Here is a 26548-nt window from a genome sequence, read left to right on the forward strand (position 1 = left end):
GTACACCACTAAGCAAATACAATAGAAAATTGTTACTCAATATTTCATATCATGTGTACATTTCTTTAATTCATTAATTTATAATTCATGAAGGAATTTAAATTTTAATGTTTTGAAATAAGGTTGATAATTTTAAGGTTAATAAGGGTCTTGTAAAAAAAATAATTTTGAGACTCAATTTAGTATACCATACATGGTTTCCATCTTTTTAATAATGGTTCCCATCTTTTTAATAATTTTATCTATTTAATTTTTTATCCCTGTAAAACACTTCAGTATACCATTTTAAAAGCTCAGTGGTTTTACCTGCTTGATTTTGTACATCAAGTTGATTGCTAATAGAGCTATTTAGAAACTTACAAAGAATGTAATTACAGGTTGTCACTCTTCTAGAGGTTTTGGTCAGAAAGTGCCATTTTTTAAAAGATTGCCAGTTTTGTCCAGTATTGTCATGGAAATTAAAAGAAATTGATAAAAAAAAGTGACTTATTGTCACTTTGTACTTCTTGACACTTCTAAACTGTTTTTAATAACTGCTGTTGAATTTAAACGAACTTTTGAAATCAGATGACACAAACGTTGCTGAAATGAGTCCTCTCTAAAACGTATTTCTGCAATGGTAAGATAGCAAATGGTAAAACTGGTTTTTTGTCCTTTTTTGTATGCACAGTGTGGCTGTGTTGCATGTTAATTATAGTTTTTTCTAAAAGAGTTCTTAGAGAAATATCTTGGTTCCTTTTGGAACTTCTTTCAAGGGCCTTTTTTTTTTTTTTTTTTTTTTTTTCAGACAAGAAGATGAAAATTTGAATATTTTGCAAAATGGAGGAGAATTGAGCAGCACAGTAAAAGAAAAACTAAATGTGCAAGAGAAGGTTACAAATTTGTCTGAATATGAATTAAGCATTGGAGAAAGATTAGGCCTGATAGGAAAAGATGTTGATCTAAGCACTCCTATGGAGGAGTCTCACAAATTAGACCAAATAAACATGAATATCAATAAACTGGTTAGTGAAGAGGCAGTTCCAGTTCCTGTAGAAAGGTTAGAAACACAGCAAATGGTTTCAGTAATGGGCTTTTTGAATAACAACACAAAAGAAGAAAGTGAGCACTTGGAAAATGGAAATCAGTATCCTACAAATAAAGTAAATGGACATCCTGAGGAAACAGTACAGTCTCCCAGCAAAGACAAACTAGTGAAAAGCACTACAGTTGATGGTGATGCCGCTGAACTGTCTGTTTCAATAAGCACTGAAGATTTGTCTCCACAGAGAAGCGGTCCTGTGATGAAATCTCACAGCATCACCAGTATGGATGGTGGTAGTCTGAAAATCTATGATATTGTAAATGAGAATGGATCTCAACAGTCAAACTCTGCGGTAAAATCACCATCTGATACTGCAGATGGAAAAAACATAGTCCGAAGTAAATCTGCTACTCTTCTGTATGATCAGCCTTTGCAGGTTTTTCCTGGGTCATCGTCATCATCTGATTTAGTATCTTCTACAAAAGCTGTGTTCAAGTTTGACTCAAATCACAATCCTGAAGGTGCTAACGTAGGGAGAGGATCAGTGACAGGTGGTGCACAGGTGCTCTGCATTCCTCCCCAGTATAATATTCAATACAGCAGCAGTGCAGCAGCAAAAGATGCCCTGTGGCCCCAGAAACAAAACTCCCAAGGAGAACAAAGCAGCTTACCTCCTTCACGTCTGCTTAGGTCTGACAGTACAGAAACTCCCAGCTACATAAAGCATTCTGCCAACATGAATTTCTCCAATCATAACAATGTCCGAGCCAGCGCTGTGTACAACACTCACCAAAGGATGGCTGGGAGACATATGGATATGTGGGCTGTCCCATCTAATGACAGACTGCTCCCGGGAGCAACCAGACACACTCTCCAAAGGCAGAGCAGTGTATCTTCTACAGCTTCTATAAATGTTGGGGATAGTGGACCTTCCAGGCGGGCCCAGGTTCCTGAAGGGGACTATTTAACATACAGAGATTTGCATTCGATGGGAAGAGGTCCACCAGTAATGTCAGGACAGCAGAGACCTCTTTCTGCCCGAACATACAGCATTGATGGCCCAAATGTAACCCGGCCACAGAGTGCTCGGCCCTCAGTGAATGAAATACCAGAAAGAACTATGTCAGTCAGTGACTTCAATTACTCACGGACTAGCCCTTCGAAGAGGTCAAACGCAAGGGTGAACTCCGAGCACTCACTGTTAGACCCTGCAGGAAAAAGTAAAGTCCCTCATGACTGGAGGGAACAGGTGCTGCGACATATTGAGGCTAAGAAGTTAGAAAAGGTAAAAATAATAATTTTTTTTCCTCTACTTCTCTGTTACCTGAGTGTGGAATAAGATAAATACTCTATGTTTTGAACTTCTTTTAATTACTAGTGAAAATCTACTTTTGATCCTGCTCTAAAAATGATAAACATGCTTGTGATGAATATCTGAGAAACACTCAGGTGGTAGACTGTAAATGAACTTTTCTCCCAAATTAAAAAAATATGCTGTTGTTTTTACATCGTACTTGCCAGTTTAGCCAAATTACTATTGAATACATTAAATATGTCACACTGACCTGCTGGACTGCAAGGCCAGCTCTTGAAAGCCAGGTAATTATTGTAGCATTGTATTCACATTGTACTAAATATTCCCTTACACTTCTTGATCTTTCTTTTCTGTCTTTTTTCCCTTCTTTTTTCTCTTTAAGAAGAAGGAAAAATCAGTAAAATCTCTTTGGAAATATAGGTCTACAGCTTTAGTTGCTGAAGAATCCAATAGCCATAATTATCATGTATTTGCCTTCAAGCCAGTTATCTTTTGAAGTTGGGTATCTGACAGATTGTTGAATGAACATTTATTGCTGTGAGATGGGAACACTTAAAAATCTTCATTTCAGAAAATTACAGTAGGTTTTGATAGAACTAGAGATGAGGAAGAGGATACTTTATGTACTGTAAATGCCATCAAGAACTTGAACTGATGTGTAGAGCTGAAAAATTATATATCTTAAGAATTTGAGTAGAACCTGGAAGAGTGTAATCTGTGCTGTCCAGTTAGCCCAGTTGAAAAAATCATCACTAAAAAATGGATAGAATGTCATTTAGCCTGACCCTGTTTCTTTGGAAAAGAAGTAAGTTAAGCAGCCAAAATACATTTTGATTATGCCAGCTACATGGATTTTGGTTTTTAGTTTCTTTTCTAAGAACATACTTTGCTTTATTATTATTATGCTAAATACCTGAATATCTGTGATAGCTAGAGAAATTTAAGTGGAGATGGTGGGAAAAATTACTTTTAAATATAATTTTTCTTTAGAAATCCCAGTATTTGGAGGGATAGCTTTGCTTTTGTTGTTTTGGTTTGGATTTTTTTTTAAAGTTGCATAACTTCTGGTGACAGAAAGGGATGGGGTTTCTTTTTAAAGAAGCCTGCACAACAGCTGTGTCTGTTCTGGTCCAGATTGTCCCCTACAACAGAAAATGTTTTCGGACTTTGACAGTACTGTGCTGTAGTGTGGGGGACCCTTTTTCCCACAAGAGGGTCAAGTGTCACCATGTTCCAACTCTAATAAACATTCCCTCATTTTCAATTCTTCTGGATAGTTATATCAAATCTTACATGAAATGACAAGAGAAGCAAAAATCCCAGCACTCCCTGAATACAGAGGGAAACAAAACTTCAGTGCACTGCTAATGCAGTTTGTTTATTGCTTGTTCACCTGCATGCTAAGAACACTGTTTAATAGAGAAGTGATACCTGTTCAGGTCTGTAGAAGAGTAATCACCTTTACCGAAAAGACATTTTTAGAAATGTTAGATACAACACTGACAAAAAGAGGTATATAAAATTACACATTTTGACAAATATTTAACACTTCTTGACCAGTATGGGTTATTAGTATTACTTTTGCTGTGACTCTTATTGAATTTAATCATGTTTATTATTTCTACTTTGTGCTTATTAGGAAGGGAGGGTGTAGTGGACTTCTGGGTGTTGATGTGGGTTTGTTTTGTTTTGTTTAAATTTTATTTTCCTAAGCTCCTCAAAGACATGTTGATTTTGTTTTTATAAAATTTAGTAACTGAAGAGAGAGGGAAGAATGAATGCACAGAAAGAATGAAAGAAACAGTGTCTTCTTGTTGGACAAGCTAGAGAAGCTAGTTCTTTATCTGTTATCCCTTTTTGCCTGATATAGGTAGGAAAAAAAACTTCCAAGAGCTTAATTTGCATGAGGAGAGATACAGAATCGTTTTAAGTCTACCAAAAATGATTAAAAATGGGTTCCAGCCAAGTAACCAGCATTTGTAATACCTTTAACAGGCTCACTGATCAGTGATCCCATTATGGGACATTCACTTAGGAGCTGGACTCAGTGATCCTTTTGCATCCCTTCCAACTCAGAATATTCTGTGAAACGCAGAGACTAACTAAAATTATCCATCTGGCTGAATGAAGGTGAAAATGGTTCAATGAGACCATTTGTAAATAAAAATCACGCATATAGTAGAAGAAACAGCTGGCTTACCTGATGCAAAGCATGTTTTGTTGTGGGAGAAAGGAGCTTTACTTAAATGTCAAGCTGCTCTCTAGTGTTTATATATATAAGCTGTTGGAAAGCAGGCAGTCAATTCTGCCCTGCCCCCAACCTCATAAATGTAGTGCACAGGTGAATTTTAGAAACAGTAATATTTTTCAACATATTTTTCTTTTTGAGTGTGATGTGCCAATTTTACCACCTGGTATGTTGCAGTAGTCTCCTATAGTCGTCTTGTTGGGTTTTATTTAGGATTTTAAATTGCCTGTGTAGAAGCAGTAATGTCACACTAGTACGTGGAGGAGGAATTTCTTATCCATAAACTGCAATAAAAAAATCTGCAATAGTTATCTGCAAATATCTATTACATTTCCATGCTGAGTGTACAAAAACAATTAGTGACCCTGCCTGTCCTTCCTTTACATATGTATATTACCTTTTTTTGTTGTGAATCTCTTGGGTGTTCATTAGGTGTGTGTTTGCTTTCAGTTCTAATTTCATCTTCAGTGAAGTCGTCTGGTTTTTTATCTACTTTATGTACTATTTAAAGTGCAGAGCTTTCAGTGGAGCAATTATAAAGTTTAATTCCTCATTTCAAATTTGGAAATCAGAATAGTTTTTTTTTTCTCAGAGTTCTCAGTGTACAGTGCCTTCTTAGAAGAAAAACATCTAAATGTTTTACTTTTGATACAGAATTGTAGTTTTAATCTAAGTTTTTCTTGAACACATCCCTAACATGCAAAAATATTTTAATTGATATGATATTGGATTTTCTCCAAGGTAAGCTTGCTTCAGTGTGTCAAGGACAGTAACTTTAGTGGGTCTGTGAATACATAAAGTTAAGTTCTTAAGTGTTTCTAAGATCATAACCTGAAGAATATTTTGACACTGATAAATTACAGCAATGTTATCCATTCAGTAGTTGTTAGTTTTAAATTTTGATTTTAGTTTTATTTGTATTTTCTCCATTTTGAATGAACTACTGAACCATCAGCGTGATACTTTGTGGAGTTCAGAAGTCAAACCATCACACTTTAAAAGGATTAAAATTCTTGTGCGTTTGCTATGTAAACAGCAAAACTTCAGACCCTGCAAACATTTTATGACAGTAGAATTTAAATTACACGTCATTTTCCATGTATAACTCTTCAGTAGGAATGCTGTTATTTGTGGAAGAGACCTAAATTCATGCCTTTTTTTCCTCTTGTGACTGAAGAACAGTTTTATAATGTTTAACCTTTTCTTTGAGATTAACTGGTATCTTGCTAAAATTCTGTCAGATTTTTTTTTTCCCCTGCTCGTGGGCTTTTACTCCAAAAGGCTTAGACCAGTAATTTTAGGCATTTTGAGAATACCTTGTGCAAACTTTTTCTGACGAGTCTTAGATGGTCATGGGGAATGAAAACTGAAGAGATTTCCAGACATTTAATATAATCTGAAAGGGTAACTTATGTCCACATTTCGCCTGCAGTTGATTCTAAGTATTGTTAAATAAATAAGTAAACAAATAAAAGGAGTAGTACTTAGGCTTAGCAGGTAACTTACCAGTTAAGGCTATTCCAAGATAAGTAGAATGTAGAGTCTTGTTCCCTGCAGATACTTCAATTTTACTAGTTTCTCTTCTACACCGAAATTTCATGGATTGTTATGACAGATTCCATCCAGTCTTAAAATTACAAAAATATTATCTAATAGAAATTCTCCTAAATAAATTCCACTGTTTATTGTCTAAATTTACCTAAGTAAAAGTATTACGTAGCACTTCAATTCCCAAACTGTTCCCAAAAGAATGCTTACTATGCCACTGAAATTATCCAAGAGCCTTGGCCAATAAAAAAATATGGTCAGTAAATACTATTTTCCAAGGGAGTTTCCAAAGACTCTGCTACAAGAACAGAATACAAGTATGGGGAATACAAGTATGCAGAGGCATCTGACTTTGATTATTAAAACAGTTTTATTTATTTTCACAAGATGAAGCTTGTATGAAAGAGCAGATGTCTGCCTGAGGACTAGTGACTATTTTCAAAATCACATTAGTATACATAGTCAGTAGGCAAATGCCAAAATTATTTATTTATGTAAGAATTGCTGCTGTGTCTTAGTCAAATTATACCTGTTCTGAATATTTCTTTCCTTTCTTTAACTTGGAAAAATTAGACAACTTTGAATTTGCTGAGGTTTGATGCTTTGGGGTGTATCTTTTCCTGTGATCATATTTTTTCATGGGGTTTGTCACATTTTCAAGATAGGTTTGTTTCATTCATCAGGTGGAATGTGGAGGATTTTCTATTTCTTCCCTTGCGTAGTCTGTTCTTACAGCTACAAAAGTCCATAGTGGCAAGATGGTAATGTCTCCTCCTTTTTTATTTAGCCTTGACAAATATTGCAGGGGTCAGTTTGCAAGATAATGAAGCTCAAAACCAAACCACTATCACTTCTGTCCTTGAGGTCATGTTACCAGTTTAATTGCCTACAGTAGCACAGGGGTGGTATCAGTTTCTTTCAAGCTTCTTCTCCTTTAAATGAGCTTGTTCACATTCTTGAATGAAGTGTCACTGGAATTGCTGATGTTGACAGGGTGGCTATAGCAAGAAAATCCAGTCAGTCAAATATCTGCGTAAATTTTTATTTGTACTTTACCAGTAGCGTATGTGGGGGGATGAGACAAAATAATAACTGGTAATTAGATAGTTTTCCATAGGTGTTTTTCTTGACTGCCAACTTCTCTTCTTACAACATATTGGATATGTTGCAAATTTATCGAAAACCTGAAAATATTGATAAGCACCTTTGTTGTTTTTTTCAGACATGTGAATATTTGAATGACTTTATTTACATGTAATTCTGCATGTTAACTGCTGATTGCACGCTGATTTACAGTAAATAAGGGTAAATAGGGTCACTAAGTTGTGTTTTATACATCACAGACGTATTGTTCTTGCATGGTTTTTATCTTGCATGACAATGGAATACGTTTGTATTACATGTATAACATGTCTTTGTGGTTTATGCATGCTGCACTAATCTCTGTGTTAAATCTGTCCCCTTTTTATTCAGAGCATGCTGTCTCGGTCCTTTAATTCCAATTATGCTGCAGTTAGCAGCTTTCACTATGGCAGCTCTAGGGATCTGCATGGCAGCCAGGGTAGTGTTGCCTTGAGTGTTGCAGACGGAAGAGGTTCTGGTGTGCACATTGTTCGAGTGAGTACCTACAGGAGGTTATTGCAATATGTAGAGGGGGAAAGAATAAACACTGAGGTGGTCCTTAAGTTCATAGAGTTATCCTTTTACATATGCACAATGCTGTAATAAAAAGAATATAATTTATGTGCTGGAATTTTTTTTAGGCATTAAATACTTTGCCTTCACTTCATATGCCTTAAACTTACTGCAAGGCTTTTCAATTTAATGTCATGAAGCTGAGTTTTTTAATTGGCTTTTGTAAATGAAACACACTGTCTGGTTTTGTTGTACCTTTGTGAACAAGAGATTACCATCCTGAATTTAATCTAGGTTGATAAAGGTTTGAACAAAATCTTACAATGCCTTTTCCTCCCCCAAATCAAATTCTGATGATATGAACTGAACTGTAAGTTACTGTGGGCATTCAAGAAAATTAATAGTAAATTCTAAGAAAATGTGAGGAAATGAGTTTTTAACTCTTTTTAACCATGTGGTTTTTAACCATAACATCCTGAGTGATGTTATGGTATCCATAGTGAGCAGGATAAAGTCAACAGAAGTTTAATCCTTGAATAAGTTAGTCCCCTAGCATTTTTTGACTTGTCTCATCAGCTCACTGGTGATTAAAGACACCTCTGCAGTTGAGAGTTTTTGTAAATATTCATCAGTGTTTTATGGGTTTATGGTGGTTTGGCTAGTGAGATTTTCTACTAGTTAATAAAAGAAGATAAAGAATGATAAAGCCCTTAACATATTTTATCAGAATATTTTAATTTGAATTATATGAAGACAGCTGTCTTTACTGCTCCATTCTGCTTTAAGCATCCTCAGGCATCTACTCCAGGAGACCAATGCCAGGATGAAGTATTCATTTCAGGACAGCAGAATTACTCATCTGCCACACTTAGTCTCAAAGATGTTCCTCCAGACAGCATGAAGAAAATAGCTGTGCAGGTAATTATGTGCATGACATCATGGATAGGATATTATTTACTATTATTGGTAAGGGTGTATTTTTTATTAATAGTACAAATTTATGTTGGGATAGCAGTTGGAGCTAGGGCTTCTTTAAAATATAATATGCAGGCTTTGAAGCTGGTATAAATGAAATAGCATCCTCTTTTTGGAAGACGAAACTTAGTTAACTATATCAAGAGAGAGAGTTCTTAGTTTTCTTCAGTAGGTGCTTTGAAAGAAAAAATCTGCAGCCAAACAAGTACTTGCAAGTAGAAATTGGAATATGGCAGATGATTTCAGAAAAGCAATCTGAATCTGATTAAACCTTTTAAAGAACAAACTTGAAAAATGTGATGAAATTGTGATGATAAACCAGAATTTGTAGGGGGCACTGCATTCATCTCTTAAGCACCATCTATAGAGGTGGGATTTACTACAATGAAACTAAATGGATGCTTGTAAATTATTATGATGCAGCAATTGATTTTATTCTTATAACTTCACTAATTTCAGTTGCATTTCTACAGACACTGGATATTGGGAATTTGCATGTGGATATATTTTGCCTATGTAAACTCTACCTCTGGCATTGCAATAAAAAGTAATTTTCCTTCATACTTCAGGTTTTCAGAAAAGGCAGTGGAAAATTGTGTAAATTAAATACATCTGATCTATAAATAAGCTAAAAATGTATTAAATACATTATCCTTTCTCAGCATCAGTTTGACATAAACTCAGAACAGATTCTGATATGTGTCCATTCACATAGCATGGTTAAAGGTTGAAATTTGCACACTTCAGTTATTTAAAATATTGAGAGAGGGAGTATGTTAATATCCTTGTATCCCACAACTAATGGGATAATGGTGGCAGGCAGAAAAAAATCTGTAACTCAAGCCTGTAGCATTTTTGGAATCATACAGACAAATGAGTGACTAATTAGGGTGGATAAGAACATGAGGCATATGGGCAAGGAGGGAAAAGACTGCCCATCTCAACACAGAGCTGCAGAGCTGAGCAGTAAGTGAGACTTCAGTAAGAAACATTGTCACCTCCAGCATCATTCCTGGTGACATAGTTTGAATGCACTGTATATCTTGACAGTTGTGTACTTTACTGCTGCTTGTCACCGTTATCAAATCAGTGACATATGTTAACAGAGGAATAACATCTGTTGGAAATACTGCAATTTTGATAGTAAAATCTTGAGCATGGATGTGAACTTGCTCAGAAGGTTTTCTTGTGGTCACCTTAGGATGCTTGGAGAGCATATGGTTTCTGTCTGGTCTGGTAGCTAGGGCGGATTTTTACTTTTGTATGATCTACTGGAAATCATTACAAAACCTCTGAGTTTTATGCAAGGAAAGTGCAAACTATAATGATACCAACCAAGTGTCAATACTGTTAGTTGCACTGCTAGAAAATAATGTTTGGGAAAACTCAGTGAAACAAGTGCTAAAAGCAAAGGTTGTCTAGTCTGTTCTAGTAGATTAGCATTCAAAGCAAGTTTTTGTTTTTCATATTTGTTCTCAGTATGTCAGAGCTTATAACTTTGAAGAAAATGGAGTATAATTATATGTGATCCAGAAGAGTAGTTTTAGTAATGTTACTAAAAACTAAGAACAGTCAAGGAATTGAAGATTGCTGCTTATTAAATGTGTGACACTGAGAATTCATATGTTATTCAGATGCCTTTGACAAATGGACAAATGTGCCAGCCTCAAAGACTTCAGGCAAACTACAGCCAAGTCCATCATCTCCCTCCTCAATCATCAGTAGCAAGACATCCATCTAGAGAGCAATTAATTGATTATCTGATGTTGAAAGTTGCCCACCAACCTCCCTATACCCAGTCCCAGTGTTCTCCCAGACAAAGCCATGAGTTGGCAAAGCAAGAGGTAAGAATAAAACCTAGTATGATATGACATCTGTCAGTAAATGGCAGTGAATTGTTACATTGTTTTCATGTATTACAATTTCTCTGTAAATGGTGACAGAAATCATACAGGCATTTATTTCCAGCAGAAGACAATGTTATTGCAATGAAATTCTACTCAAATCACATGTTCCTTCCAGTTTTGAGAGAAATGTGGTAGATTTTTAACAGAATGTACCAGAAACTTAAACTTACGTCTTTTTACTGAGCTGGAAATTTATTTCTCAACTATATTTATTGCTCCCTAACTCATTATTTAGCTAGTAACTGAAAAAATACAAAGTAGCTGTACAACTTGGAGCACTTTGCATCTGGAATGGTTCAAAACCCTGCAAATGTAGAAATGTGCATTCACAAACAGAAGTCTCTAAAAAAAAGTGTGAGCAATCTTATGCATGCCTGATAATTATCAGTTTTATTATGATAGACAGATGTAGAACATATAAGAAATTCTTGTACCATTTAATGGCTCTTTCATTGTGGCAGCCTTCTTTCTGTATTGTTTTGGGTCTTCTGAGAAAATACTGAGAACTCCATATAAATTCTGTGCTAGAATGAGAATGTCCACTTACTGTGTAAAGTAAGTTTTCTAGTCAACTCTTCTAGCAAGAGAAAGAAGACAGTGTTGGATACTTAGAACTTAAGAGTGAAAGTAGGAATGAGATTTGATTTTTAAAATTCAGCTAAGGTAGCAAAGAAATATGAGGAATAGGTTCTTTCATAGGAGCATATATATTTGCTAGGGGCATTAAAATTATTTACATAATATCAAAATATATTTGAATTTAAAGCCCACATGAATTATGATTATAATAATAGTGATATTGGAGTAAAACATAAGCACATGATGCTGCTGTATTGTAATCTTGTTCTGCAGTAAAATAATGAGATATAATACTCTCTTGAACTGGTGGGTTGTTTTTTTTTTTTTGCTTTGTAAAGCTTTTGTTCACCTGAATTCGTAGTAATAATTTCATGATAGTAGCTCTGAATGCGTATTTTCAGCCAGTTTATCTAACTTGAGTTGTAACTACTTAGATTCGAGTGAGAATTGACAAGGATCCAGAACTTGGATTTAGTATATCAGGAGGAGTTGGTGGTAGAGGGAATCCATTCAAACCAGATGATGATGTAAGTATTTTATACTAATGCTTTTTAAAAGCATTCTGATTTATAATGTTTCTTACGTTTAGCAAAGGGAGAAAAGGAAGTATATGTATTTCCCAAGCCACTAACCTCCAGGACTGGAAGGGAGAAAACTGGGGAGAAATGATGTGGAAAGTCAAGGTTGTAAGTGACCACAGAGGTCACATGACAACACAGAGGATTATTCTAGCAGAGTAGTTCTTGCACAGTTCTCATAATCACTCAACAGATTTGAGATAGTGAATTACAGAGGGTACAATTATGAATCCTATTAAAAAAGAGACCACAGCCTACAGCTTTATTTCTGGTAGTTGATAATTAATTTTGACATATACATCTGACATATACATTTTAACATATACATCTGCCAAATTAAGCCAAAGCAACTCAGAATTTGCCCCTCAGTACCCCTTTAAAGATAATTTTCCTGGATTTAAAATCAGAAAAGGAAGGCAGTCTCAAAAGACAGTAGACCTGTAGAATAAAATTGCATTCTCTCCTACTTAGGATGAAAAATTGAAAAAATGTTTTTAATTACCTCTGTTTGATGCTAGTCCTGCTATTCATAAATAAGTTGTGAAAATGTTTTCCACCTCTATTTTTCAAGGGAATATTTGTAACGAGAGTGCAGCCAGACGGACCGGCATCTAAGTTGCTGCAGCCTGGGGATAAAATAATTCAGGTACTGTAATCACCTAATTAATTAGCCTATGTAATATACCAGTTCATTTTTAGTTTGCACCTAAGAGCAGAATGTTTAATTTTTAGATAGATTACCAGTATCTTTTCCAGATTTTCTTCTTATATTCTGGGATGATGCTTTTAATTTTCTTCCACCTAGCATCAGGATAGGTGATGTGGACTGAAGCATGGTGGATCATTTTTTCAAATTCTGAACATTTTTCACACTTCTAAAAACAAAACAACAAGAAACAATGACAAAACAATGTCATTTAAAGTGGAACATGAGCATTTCAGTAGGCTTTACTGTCATTCAGTTTTTCATTTTATAGTTGTTCACATGCAGTGTTCTGAATAATGTGTTGTCAGAACACCAGCACTTAACCCCTCACAGCCCCTCTCCCCAGCTGCATTTTGCTGTTAATCCCTCTCCACCCTGCAGTTCCTGCCAGCCCTTGCTGCTTCTCCTCCACTGGCAGTCTGGACATGCAGAAGCTGCCTCTCAGCTGGCTGGTCCCAGCACGGACCTCCTGGCTGCCCCATCTGCTGCCAGTGCACCAGGTTCAGGAGTCATGGCTTCTGGGCTGCAAGCTGTGTAGTTCTTTAATCTGTGTTTGTACCTTTCAGACCTCTTCTGTATCAGATTTGTTTGTATTTGTCTAGTGAACTCATTAAGCTATCTGGGGAGGGGTCAGAGAAATTAACAGTTTCTTAAGGAAATGGGCTAAGGGGACATTTGAACATTGTTGTAGCCACCCTTTAAGTTGCAAAGCTTGTTAAAAATAATTATTCACCACATTAGTGACTTGAGAATGTTGGTGAAGTTGACTCTAATGCATTTTAGTTTTCTAAAAACAGAACAAACAAAAAACCCAAAACCAAACACCACCTTCCCCACTAGTATCTCCATGAAACCACATCCTGTGAACAGTTTTCTAAAACAAAGCGAAATTGAAAACTTAGTCTAATTCTTCAAATTAAAGATTTTTGTTTAATGAGGAATTCATAGTTTGAAAAAGAGCTAAAGGTGAAGTTGCATTTTCATGCTTAGACAATTAGAGGCTGCTTCCTTTCTCATAACTAAGAATATATTTTGTGTAACAGCACGTTCTTTATACCTGTGATAATTCCAGTGATGATGTGATGACAGCCCCACTCTGCCTTGTTACCACTCAGACAATTTGTGGGGTTTTTTACTGAATATCATCTCTTCCAAAATGCCTTTCCTTATGCTTGATTTTGCAGCGTTCTCTGTAAAACATGCAATAGGCATGCATATTACAGTGCATGTGTAATCCGTATGTCTAATAAAATATTCTACACAACTAGTGACTTGATAATTGCAAGTAAGACTTAAGACTAGGGCTAGGACATTCTGTACAAATAATGATTTGGGTCGGTTGTTGCTGCTTTTGCTTTCTGAACAGTGTATTTAAATCTTCCTCTGCAACACTAGAAAGATTTGAAAACCACTGGTTTAATAACCAAGGATTCAGCTGGTAACAACTGCAAGTGTTCGGTGATGGGATTAGGAACTGCAGCTTTCAAAGTGGCATAGCTAAGGCACAGAGAGCATGGCAAGTTCACTCTGTCACCACATAAGCAGCTCAGGGAGAAAGGTGGGATGCACAGCTGGAAGCAATAACAGTTAAACTGGATGAATCTGTCCTTCTGCAAGATTTTGCTGCCTGAACTGAATGTGAATTTGCAGTAGTACTCGGAGAAGTTGAACCATAGCCACGTTTTCCCTGGTTTTTAAGGCTGCTTAGGCCTGCCTGTGTTTGCCAAGACAAACTTGTCCAACAGTAACAATGTTGTTTAGAGTAATAGGCACATTCAAGTTGGGGATGACCTCCACAGGTCTCACACCCTAAAATGGCTCCCTATGCTATTAATGTTTTTTGTTACGGGCTTCAATAGTTTTAATTTATCACAAATGCCATTTCTAATAGTCTGTTACTTAAAATTTGTACAAGGTTTGTACAAGGTGGTTTGTACAAGGTTTAGGGGTTTTCTGGTGTGTCTGTATTAAGACTGATAAATTAGATGTGTGATGTTAATGGTTCAAAGTTTGGTTTTCCTTTGGTTATTTGCAAAATTCTTCCAAGGCTGACACAGTAGTTCAGGGTTTTTTTGTAGCATACAGATACATGTTCAACTAATCTGCAAATCTGCTGTGTTTTATTCTCTGCATTCATATAGAATTTGGTTATTTTAAACCTTAAAGCTTAAAAAAAACTAACATGAAATATGAGTTGTGTTTCACTAATATGGCATATAAGACTGTCATTTTGAGCTTTAAATATTTCCTTTTAGGCTAATGGCTACAGCTTCATCAATATTGATCATGGACAAGCTGTATCTTTGCTAAAGACTTTTCAGAATGCTGTGGAACTCATCATTGTACGAGAAGTTTCTTCATAAGTACCTTTGATTGTGGGGATAAGCCAACAGGATTCATTGAAGGACTTAGGAGAAACAATATTTTGCATATTTTTATACATTAAAAGAACTCGAAAAGAATTATGATCAAAATTTGTATAGGAAATACTGAACTTGTGGTTAAAGAGGGCAAAACCACTGTATAGAACGTACAAGAAATAATTTTAGAAATGCGTATGGTGAATAAACTTGTTTTTAAGCATTATAGCAATCTAAGGATCACTCCTCCAAGAACAAACCTGTGTTGTTTTTTTTGTACAGATGGTAGGTTTATTTTTTGATAATTCATACACATTACTAAACTTCGTGCAAGGCTTTGCGAAGCCTCAGTCGTAGCCAATGGACAGATGGCAGGGCTGTCTATCCTGTAGCTGTTTATTGCCTTTATTTTGATTCACCACATATTAATGTGTTATGCTGAACCACTTCTGTAGATATGAATGGGGATATGAAGTGTTGGCTTTGCTATGTGCACATTGTATAGATGAATGGGTAGATGGAAGGTGGTGCTGATTGGACAGAATAAAGGTCAGGTGGAATAATTATCTGCTATATAAATCTGGAATCAGGAAAGAAGAAAAAGTGTTTAGTTCTGGAGTGTACATCTACCAATAGAAAATGCAATAAAAGCTTATGGTGTTTTTTTAGGAAGACTATAACTACAAATTTGTGATATTATACAGGATTTGTTCTTAATGTAGTCATTCAATATTCATTTGCCACATGTGATTTATGTTTAGTTGGGTTTTCTTGCATACATAATTTTTTCAACAGTACTGTGGAAATGTGCCCAGAGATTTTTCTCTGCGATAGAAATCCTGAATTTTGTGGAAATGGCGATACTTTTATCTTTATAAAAAGAACTCCATTTTAAGCGTACAGATTTTAAAAATGAAACTGAAATGGCCAGTTTTTAAGGTTGTTGCCTGTAATATATATTTAAACAGACACAAAAGCAAATGGTGCAGGAAGGATTATGAAAGACATCTTGATTTTGTTTGGCCTTTGCATTGCTTTGTTAATCAAAACGGAAACCATACGCATGGAGCTAGGCAACCAAAGCAAGTTTTGAAACTTTGAGCAGTGGTGGAGAATTGCTGTGGTGAGATGGGAGAGCAAAGGGAGGGTGTACTTACAACCCACCAATTGGTAATGAGGTTTCTTAAAGGGCTGTTCCTACAGGTAACATTAAATGTGAACTAGACACTTCAGAGTCATTAAAGGGTTTCTAACTACATTAATGTAATAGTGATTTACCACAGGCTGCCTTTGTTCCTTATTACTGTATAAAATGTTCAGTTATGCTTCTATTAATTTTGTTTACCAGAAACATTATCTTTCTCCTTTGTAATTGAATAGAGACTGCATAACCTGCAGTGATAATTCATACGGTTGTTATGGACCAGGGAAAAGTGCCACAGAAGACCGAAAACTGTTTTTAAGCAGGGCTAATGATTAGCCTATCATTGGAGCAATATTCAGTTATTGCAGTTCATTTTTAATTACATAAAAGTTGGTAGTTTGAGACAGGTATAAGCGCTTTTTTCAACCCCAAAAGTAAATGCTTTTAATAAAGCTAGCAAAAACACCAGCTTCCTTTACTTTTGGGACAATGAGCTGGAAGAGAGAGATACATAGCTAGCAGTAATAAACAGGCAGTACTTTTTTAATAAGTTAACGCCAATATTATTGCACTTCTTTCAAAGATGTTAACTATTGCTTATTGTACTGTGTATAGTTTTAATAATTTTAATTGAAACCCTTTAACAACTCTTTGTATATTTTAATTCTTTTTATTTGATTTTCAGTAATATTTACATAGAAAACGATTTTTTGGATATATTAGTAGAAACGTGCTGTATTTTGATAAAATTCACTTATTTTCTGTGTGCTGGTAATCTTCAAAGAAAAGAATGAGAAACATAGCTATATAATGGCAGGCTTCAGTGTTCCGCTTCTAAGATGTGTTTAGTTGTTGGTTAGTTTCTATTTTTTTATTGAAAATGCAAAATGTTTGCATCACATGTTCATTATTTTTAATCATGTTATTTTTATCACACACTGCCTTTTAATGGGGATACATACAGACAAGTCCTAAATTACTTTCGTCTTCTACAAAACCTGTATCTTTGAGAAGGGAAAAGTCCAAAAAGCAGAACTGATTCTTTATTGATCTTGGACTGACTTTGTATACATTTTGCAGTACATTTAAATATACCACTGAGAAATTATACTGTATTATATTTTGCTTTAATGATAACAGAAGTTTCAAATGTTGTTGTGTCACTTAATTTTCAGGTTTATGTATCACAGGAAAATTCTACCAAAAACTGTTTGGCTGTGGTAGAACTATACAACTAGAGATTTATAGCAAGAGATTTAGTACTTCTTGTGAAAATACTTGGCCAAAGCTTGTCTTCCGTCAGTTAGCAAATTAACCATCTAATAAAATATGGATTTTGCTGATTTTACTCAGTAAATGTTTGATTTTTCAGTGGATTGAAATGTGTTTTTGTCATTGTCAGTGTGTGAAGGTAAACATGTCAGACTAAATGATTTTACAGAGAGTGGGAGAAAAATGTCTCCTGAACTACTCCAACCAGGATTCAGCAGGAGGAGAGACAATATCGGCACTTTTCATTTTGAATGCATCTTAAACTACATTTTGAATAGAATAAAATCCATCAGCAGCCTAAGTTACTCAGCATGGCAATGAGTTCATGCAAACTCTGTTAATTCTTTCTATTCTTAATAGTTCATTAAAGAATCAGTTCAACTGATGTAATGAAAAAATGAAGTCTCCCATGTATTTATTATGTAAATATTTTTTAGTTTCTCTTTTGGACTGGAGTTAAAAAAATGTGTATATACTTGAAAGCATTCTATGAACACAAACATAGCAATAAGCAACACACAGAATCAAATATTTATGATTATTTTGGTTTTGGTTAGAACTATTCCCTTGTCAACAGCTATGTAATGTTTCTATTGATCAGCATTTATTCAACATTCCAAATTTTTGTATATAACTAGACTGTTTCTGAGGTAACACATGGAGAATAGATAATAAACTAATGCTCTTTAAAGCTGTGTGAAATTGACTTATTTGAGTTCTAGGAAATTCTCCATAACACTGTTTTATTCTTCTACAGTATCTGTAGATGTAACTCTATCAATACACATTAGTAAAGTCTTATTTGTGTTCCTGGCTCTGTTCATCTCAGTGCCCACGCCTCTGTTCTAGGTGATTTCATTTCAAGACTGGGTTATTCACAACAAAGAAAGACTTTGTAAATAATATGATGTGGTGGATTGACCTTGGCTGGACACCAGGTTCCCACCAAGTTGTTTTATCACTCCCCATTCCCTAGGTGCACAGGAGAGAAAAGAAGATGGAAAATGACTCATAGGTTGAGATTAACGCAGTTTTATTGAAGCAAAAGTGCGTGTACAGGCAAAGAGAAAATAAATAATAATTTTATTCTCCCCATCAGCAAGTGATGTCTGGACGCTTCCTGGGAAGCGGGGCTTCAGCACACACAGCGTTTGCTCTGGAAGGCAAACATTGTAAATAACAAATGTCCCCCCTTCCTCCTCCTTTTCTTAGGTCTTATATCTGAGCTGACATCATATTGTCTGTAATACTCCTAAGGTCAGTTTGGGTCAGCTGCCCTTGTTGTGTTCCCTCCCAGGACCTTGCCTACCCCCAGTCTACTGATGGGGGAATGTTGGAGAGACAGTGCTGATGCTGTGCCAGCACTGCTCAGCAGTAGCCAAAACACTGGTATGTTATCAACACCTTTCTAGCTACCAATGCAAAGCACAGCACTGTGAGGCCTGCTATGGGGAAATGAACTCCAGCTCAGCCAGAGCTAATACACCTCAGTCTTACAATGAAATCAGATAGGGCAGTGAGTGGCTTCTGTCACAGAGCAAGGACTTCAGTTGCAAACTAAGTAGTTTTGACAGCAGAAAGGGCTGTCTAGGTCAGTGAGTAGGGTTAAGATTAGGAGTGTCCTGAAGAGGTGTACAAGTGTTACATGGTAAAGAAATTGAAGAGCTAGGCACAATTTCACACGAGAGCTTAATTCAGCTTTACATCCAATTTCCTTGGAAAACACACAACAATGTAGAAATGCAAATTGTTTAGTCTTTTTTCTGTGTATATGTGGATCTGGCATACTGCTACCATACTTGACTTCCTACTTCTCTATGCAGAAAACTGATTTTAATTATAACAGGTTACAGCCCTGATGACCCTGGAGTATTAGGCCCTGCTTTATTTAGGTTTTCTATATCTACTCCCTCTTTGGACATTATTTCATAACTCAGCGTTTTACTTTTTCATCAAGCACCTTAGAATGCTGGATCCAAGTTGTGCTTTTATGACTGAAGGCACTTTTTCAAAGAGAAAGTGTATTTCTGTTGTTGTATTTCTGTTGCCTCAGATTAAATTCATTTTTGGAATGTGTGCAGAAGATTTTATTGCAGCATCTATGAGACTGCCTTGGAACTGAGGCTCTGCTATACTAAATGTTACCAGTGCACTATAACTAGGAGCCTTGGATGTGGTGCTGGAAGCCACCAGTTTCCAGCTGTTGCCTTCCACTGGTATTCCACTTGTGGTTCTGCTAGTGATAGACTGTCCCAGTCTGCATCATGATGGGGGTCCAGGGCTCTAGAAATGTTGGGTCTGAGGAGATCCTGTCTCTCCCTGAGCTGCACAAGTTGCTGACTTCTGTAACTCCTCTGCTTAGCAACACAGCACCTGCAGGTAAGGTCCAGGAGAGGCCTCAGGTACTCTCTCTGATCCGACAAACTCTGACACAGGCCTTTCCCTAGCACCAGCTAAAGGGTGGGAGCATCACCCTCTCCCCCAAGCCAGGGGCAGCTGCAACAAAGGCTCCGGGTACCCTGCGTCAAGGGCTCCTGACCACACCCGCTAGAAGCTGCCAGAGCTGCCCCAGGCTCACAGCCCTGGCAGCAGCAGGTACCCTAAAGTTTCTTGGAGGGTTTCCAGCCTCCCTTCTACCACGTTCTAAGGGCCTCATTTAAAGTACAGGCAGCCATCACCCCTCCTGGTAGTTCAGACCTTCTTCACTGTTGCATTCCCAGATTTTCAGCTCTTTGCTTACTTGTATTGGCTTTTCCTGACACTGTCTGTCAGAATGTGATTGTATTTCTATACTGCAATTTGAACTATTGCTTTGTATTAAGGATAAAGCAATAAGCATGGAAAAAGTAGCAGCTGTTTGGCCTAAAGGAAAACATAAAATGAGCACTACAACCAATATTTTAGACTACATCAGAAATACCCCGCCCAGGATTTTGTGCCTGTCAAAAGTAAGTTGCAATTATGCATAAATATTATTGAGCTGTGAAAGATTCAGTTAACATGTAGCTTGTAATGGCTGATTTTTTCAGCCCCTCATATTTATATGAATACCCGATTAAAAGTTTTAGAGAGGCAGTAAGAGCATGCAAGAGAACATGTGTCTGTGCTAGCAAGGTTCCTGAGATGGCCAAGAACAATTCTCCTTAAAAGGCCATCTTGCTGAAATGACAAGCTTTTACATGTCCTGAACCTCAGAGCACTGGAAATTAAATTTGTGATCACAGGAGCCTGTAACATCTATTTTTGCAGCTGCATAATACAGAGGGAAATATGGCTCTGCACTGCATCCATTTCATGAGGCATGGTTGGACACTGCAAATGGCTGAACTGTTTATGCTTCAGGATTGTCCAAATTAATGAAAAAAAACTGTGGCAGAATATTCACTCTTGTTTGCCAGATATGAAAATACCACTCTGAACAAACTTTTCAAGAACTGTCTTAATAGAGAAACTGGTAGCAGATGAACCAGATGCTCTGCAGAGAAATTTTCATTTAACTGCTAATGTTGATGATTTGTGGAAGAAACTCTGGAGAAAGAAAAAAAATACAACAAACCAACAAAAAGGGGAAAAAGCTTTCTACTGAATTATAAGTATACACTGGCAAAATAGAGGATTTGAAAGTATTGTGCCAAGGCTCCTAACATCAACATTTTAGCATATTTGATTCGTTTTTGTCTGGAAAAACTTCCACTCACAGTAGAATAATCAACAACTGGTTTTGAATATGGAAAAGATATTTTTGCTGAGAATGTTGCTGCCAAAAACTACTTCAGTTGAAAGCCATGGCTTCACTGCAGAGAAACTGAGGTTTACTAATAAATATTGAAATAGATTGTAACAGCTGGTTAGCTGAGAAAAATGCAATAATTACGTAAAATTGTCTCATTTGTTAACTGTAATGAGAAGTGACTGATGAGGTTGGAGTTGATGCATGCAAGGGTTAGAAACCATGCTGAAAAGCCTCCAAACAGATAAAACCTCTGAATAATTTTTTTTCTGCTGCATTTTAATTTTAAAAGCTATAAAAATACATGGAGTGATTTTCTGGCTCTGCAGTAAGCGATCTGTGGTGTTCTTTTAATTGTAGATTGTAATTAATCTATTACAGAATTAATCATGACGTGCTTATATTTTAAGACATCTTAAGACACCAAAAATTTTTTTCAGCCATAGTACTTACTGAACTGAAATCATGCCTATTTTATGCCACTTTCAAATAGAAATTAGAGCATAGTAAATAAAGCATTAGCGTTTATCTTCACAGAGTTTTATACTCAGGTATGTTTTCAAATTTCACAGTTATAAAGGTTCTACTGTATTTTTATGCTACGAAGCAAACTTTTTGTCCTGCTCCTACAAACACTGGCTGGGAAGGAGAGGAGGTTCTTCCAAGTGAAATCTAGATTTTTCTGTTCAACTCCTTTTAATAATCTTGTTCAGATAAGGTTTTTTGAGGTTTAAAAACATCTTCCCCTTACGTAGAATGACATGCTGTGTCTCCTAGCAGGATAAGCTCACACCAAAGAAAAAAGATCCTTTCTTCCCTCCAGAAATAGTGGGCACCTATCCAAACAGTTGCAATGGCATGTCCTGCCAGAAAAACATCAAGTATAAGATTTCTCAGCAGACATTCAACTTAATTGAAAAAATAAATAAATTAAAATCTGAATTTTTACATCATCTTTTCCTTTCCCTACACATACATAGTCACAGATTCTAATTTTAAAAATATATCAAAAAACTTACAGTTTATCTACTGATATGTAGACTTTCATACAGCTGAAAACGGGATTTTCTGAAAAATTAAATGCTTCTATAAGTGGTGTTATGTGGAAAACAGATATTAGATTTTATAAATGACTGAAGAAATGCTGCCGTGAAACAGTAATTGGATGTAGAATCTGTTCTCAGATTAAGATTCTCAAATTTTACCCACTTTAGTGCATTTTTCCAGTCTCCAAATGGTAGTGATGCTCTTCCTCTGTTAATGTGTGCTTGTAGATTCAGAGATAAAAATACTGTCTGAGGTTGACAGCTGAGTCTCTCATTTTACTTTGAGGTAAGTTTAAAAATAATTGTAAGTTGAGAAAAGCTACTCCATTTTTGAATTAAGCAATTTTATAGGGAGAAGAATTTAATTGTAACTCATATACCTGCTAATACAACTCTTTTAACAGATACTGCTATGTTCAACATAACAATACTAATTTTTTTTTCATGTGTTTGCCATAAAACAGATAAAAAGCAGATGTAGAAATCTCACAGTTTACCAATGCCAGTTTGTACTGTTGACTGCCATCAGAGCCAGGAGGTTTGAAAGGATTTCAGCTACTTACATTGACTATGTATAGTTCATCTGTTAATTTCAATATAAGGAGGATTTTAAGATTTCTAGATCAACTGTCATTTGGGGAAAATAGTTACTCCATGAGAAAAAATTATCTGGGAAAAATATTTTTATAATTTTTTCTAGGTAGGTATATAAATTTGGTCTTATATTTTGTGAAAAATAGTTCTTTTAAAATGCATTTTGTATAATTTTTCAGCTGTGGTGGATTGGGGGTTACTTCGCAGCATTAAGAGTTCTTTTTCTGTAAGATATTTTCTCAGTTCTACACAGCAGTCTTCTTGAAAAAAACCCAAAAATTATACTAAGGTGTATACAAAACAGATAGCAGCTACCTGATAAATCTGAATGGTATAACAATGGAAAGGAGGTGAAAGCAACTTCTAGCATTTCGGAAGCGCTGTAGATCTGCTGGAGTTTAGAATAAAAGCTACTGTCTATGAAATGCTACGTTAACATTTTTCAATTTGTCTGTATTTGAAAGTTAGTTCAAGTTTAAACTGAGGTGTGAGTCTGAATTGCATTAGATATTTCAAAAATCCTACTTTCACATGCAGTTTTATTGTAGAAAAAAATGTGTTGAAATAACTATAGGTAAAACACATACTCTTGATTTCAGATTTCATGTTAACTGTCTGCTCTGGCTACTAACAGTTCATACTATCAGAACTGAGAATTTGGCCATGAGCAGAACTTGGCAAGCATCTGTGCATGAAATTACACATGGAGTAAAATTCTTGACTGATTATGAGAGGCAGAAGAATATCCCAACCTGGAACATGTGTTTGGGCAAAACTGAAGAAAATAGGAGTATTATCAGCAGTCAATTTGAACAGTCAGTCTACTGTGAGTAGTAGGAGGAGACTGGCATTTGAAGATTATTCTTCTTGATTAATTCACAAGAGAAGGAACATTCATGTTGTAAAAGAAATACTCGTTTCCTGTGTTCTGCATCACTAATCTATGCAAAATACTGGAATTTTGGTTGTATGATGGGGCAGGTGGTGTAAAGTTACTGTGTATGGAAGTAAAACTTACATAGCACAGGCTATACAAATATACTGGCTTTTAGCGGCATTCTCATACTGCTTCTGAAAGAGCAAAGAAAAATGTTTTATGGGATGTCATGGGACAAAGTCACAAAAGCCTTGCTAAGGTGAAGATAAACAGTACTAGCTGCTCTACCCTCATTTGTGGAGCCAGTCATTTCACTGCAGAAGGCTACCAGCAGGTAGCACAATTTCCTCTTTGTAAATCCATCCTCACAACTCCTGGTCTCCTTCTTGTCCTTTAACATGTTTGAAAATGGCTGGTTGGAGGATTTGCTCCATCACTTTCCCAGGGATTGAAGTGCCTGGCCTATAGTTTTACCAGTGCTCCTTCTTGCCCATCTGAAATCTAGACGTGACGTTCACCTCCCCAAACACTATGACCTTTCAAAGATAATTAGTGGTGGTCTCACAGTAACATTCACTGGATTTCTCAACACTCACAGGAACATCCCATCAGGTCCAGCGGTTTTCCATGTGAACAATTCCTTTAACCTGATTCTCCTTGGCCATGGGGACCTCTTCCTTGCTTCAGACTTTCTCAGTATAAGTGGTAGAGGCTAGAAAAGATTGAATTTTGTCAAACCTCTAAAAGGGGGGACTGATGCCTGTGGATTTTTGGATTTTTAGCTTTTTGTAGATTTTATAAGTAGCTGTATTATATCCCTCAGCCTTTAGCACAGTAGTTTACACATTTTCGCAATACTTTTACCCCATTCCATATCACTCCCTCAAAATTCTATTAGCTTGCTTAGACTTCCCCCAAGGTAGGCCTTCATTCTGTTTAAGAACATCTGCACACTGGCCTGGACAACAAGATATCACACAGGCACAGCGACCATCAAACCCAGGAGTTTGGAGGGACTCCAAGGACTATATGTGCTGTGATGGAGAGGAGGTTGAGGAAGAGGAGGTCCAGAGCTCCCTGCCTCAATTTCTAGAGGAGCGTGCTGGGGGGAGGACAAATCTGGGATTGGATGGGTTAACACCTTAAATTGTGGGACCCCCTGGACACAAGAGGCGCGTCAATATGTATTCCTGTGGGCCTCAGGCCTGGAATTAAAGGACCTACTCTCTTTATCTTATACACTAAGTTGGCTCGGAGTCCTGTTTTCTGCGGTCTCTTAAGGCAACAAAATCCTAGGACTTTGGATTTCCACAGGCAAATTTTACCCATACTGCAGTATTAGTTAAATCTGAAGTTAAATTTTACTTCTCATAAATTACTTAAACTTAGAACTATTTTATTTTTATCAAATAATTGTTAGCTCTTTTTGAAATCTTTAAGGTTCCATTTAAAGAAGGCTAAAGAAAGCTTTCTAATGCTTATGTCTGTATTTTACCTCATATGATTTCCATTCTCTACCCATGGAAGTGCAGCAAGTTCCACACAGGTGTCTACCTCTATCAGACCACCGTCTGCTCTAAAGGTGACTTCTTGTAAGGAAAAAGACTTATCTCGTGATCATCTAAAACAGCTTTTACTGTAACTTCCTTCTAAATTGCCAATATTTTTCTGCTGGTACTTGCAATTAACATTTCCTAGTAAATGCTTTTTAATCCTGGTGGGAAAATCATGAAATACTTAGACAAAAGGTTAGTAGTTGCTCTTATTTAAAGACTTCACCATTTTACATTTGGGGACTGACAAGTACAAAATTTAAACAGTGTTTTGCTTGTTTTGCTTTCAAAAAGCAGACCAGGAGCTCAGAATTTCATATGTAGTATTAAGGGCTTTACCTGAAGGATGGTATCTCAGACAGTTATGACATCACAGAGCTTTTCTTTGTGAATTTTAGAGCTAATTGTTACTGAGAGATGCAAAGAGAAAGCATAACAATATTCAAAGCAGTAGTTACTTCTCTACCTCTGCTAACCATCTTTAAAAGAGGTGAGTTAGTGAAAACGTAAGGAAACTATACAGAATAATCATACCAGAGTTTGACTTTGCACAATATATAACAAAAGATCTGGAATTCTCCAGTTAAACGTTTCTCAACTTGGGCTAATTAGAAGCTACCAGAATGGCTGAAAGGATTTAACTTAGATTTTAAATCTTTTAAAATCTTTTAAAATGTTTGAATATGGATTTAATTTAGAAGAAGAATATGAGTGCACCAATTATCATTTTGAAATAAGTCCTACCTTAAATATATTCACAGGCATTTTTACATAAAATAAATCTGAATAAAGGAAGCAATACCCAGATTTATCTATGGACATTCTGTAACAACAGACCTACTTGCTCAGGGAACCATCACAAATTTGCAGTACTTTTTTAGCCCAGATAACCTCAAAAACACTTCAGTCCCTTCTGAGTTCAGGTTCGGGTTTTGGAAAGGCTTACAAACTGTCTGAAACCTTAAACTTTTCAGTGCCAAGATGCACAGCTCTGTACCACGTAGGAAAGATAACAGTTTGATCCTTCAGAGTGCTCACAGACACACAAAGTGCTCAGTCTCATTTTCTCCAGCCAATTTAATTTTTCACGAGAACTTCAACTACAACTCCAGGTAAAGTCAATTTAGGTGGGATAGATTTGCAGTCAAGATATAACAGAAGCATTAGCAACCCATCTATTACAGCCCGTTCCTGTTTAGACACAGGGTGTCTCAAGGTTTTATTCCCTAGGGGGATTAAACTGTCTTTCATTGAACTTGGCCACCAAAAGAGCATTTAAATGGGAAATTGGCCCGGACGGTGGTCATAGCGGCCCTAGCCGCTGGCAGGCACTCCCTGAGAGGACCGCGATACCCACGGGGTCTCCGGCACCACCCCTGGCCCGGCGCGCAGCGGCCGCCGTGCGCGCGCAAGAGCTCGCGGCAGGGGCGGCCTCTCGCAGCCCGCGCCCCTTCCTG

The 26548-nt window shown here is 36.5% G+C and overlaps 1 protein-coding gene and 1 long non-coding RNA gene across 7 annotated transcripts in view; one reads left to right on the forward strand and one right to left on the reverse strand.

The window, feature by feature from the left end:
- The window catches only part of ERBIN (erbb2 interacting protein), a 109571-nt gene extending 91589 nt beyond the window's left edge, over positions 1-17982 (forward strand). For 4 of the 6 annotated variants that reach the window (XM_027634989.1, XM_027634984.1, XM_027634987.1 and 1 more), the window contains 7 exons: positions 788-2309; positions 7609-7752; positions 8557-8688; positions 10380-10589; positions 11666-11758; positions 12381-12455; positions 14771-17982. In XM_027634989.1, coding sequence (XP_027490790.1) covers positions 788-2309; positions 7609-7752; positions 8557-8688; positions 10380-10589; positions 11666-11758; positions 12381-12455; positions 14771-14878 — 2284 coding nt within the window. In that variant the 3' untranslated portion in view covers positions 14879-17982. The remainder of the gene's footprint in view (positions 1-787; positions 2310-7608; positions 7753-8556; positions 8689-10379; positions 10590-11665; positions 11759-12380; positions 12456-14770) is intronic. The other 2 variants (XM_027634985.1, XM_027634986.1) reach the window with 1 other exon arrangement.
- On the reverse strand, positions 12572-26469 carry LOC113943357. Its single transcript, XR_003526294.1, has 3 exons — positions 25431-26469; positions 24135-24250; positions 12572-12684 (listed from the first exon to the last, which is right to left on the reverse strand). It is a non-coding gene; the product is annotated as an uncharacterized LOC113943357 (long non-coding RNA).
- Positions 26470-26548: the final 79 nt, after the last annotated feature.

The sequence above is a fragment of the Corapipo altera genome, unplaced genomic scaffold, assembly GCF_003945725.1.
Source record: "Corapipo altera isolate COAL_440 unplaced genomic scaffold, ASM394572v1 61411, whole genome shotgun sequence".
NCBI lineage: Eukaryota > Metazoa > Chordata > Aves > Passeriformes > Pipridae > Corapipo > Corapipo altera.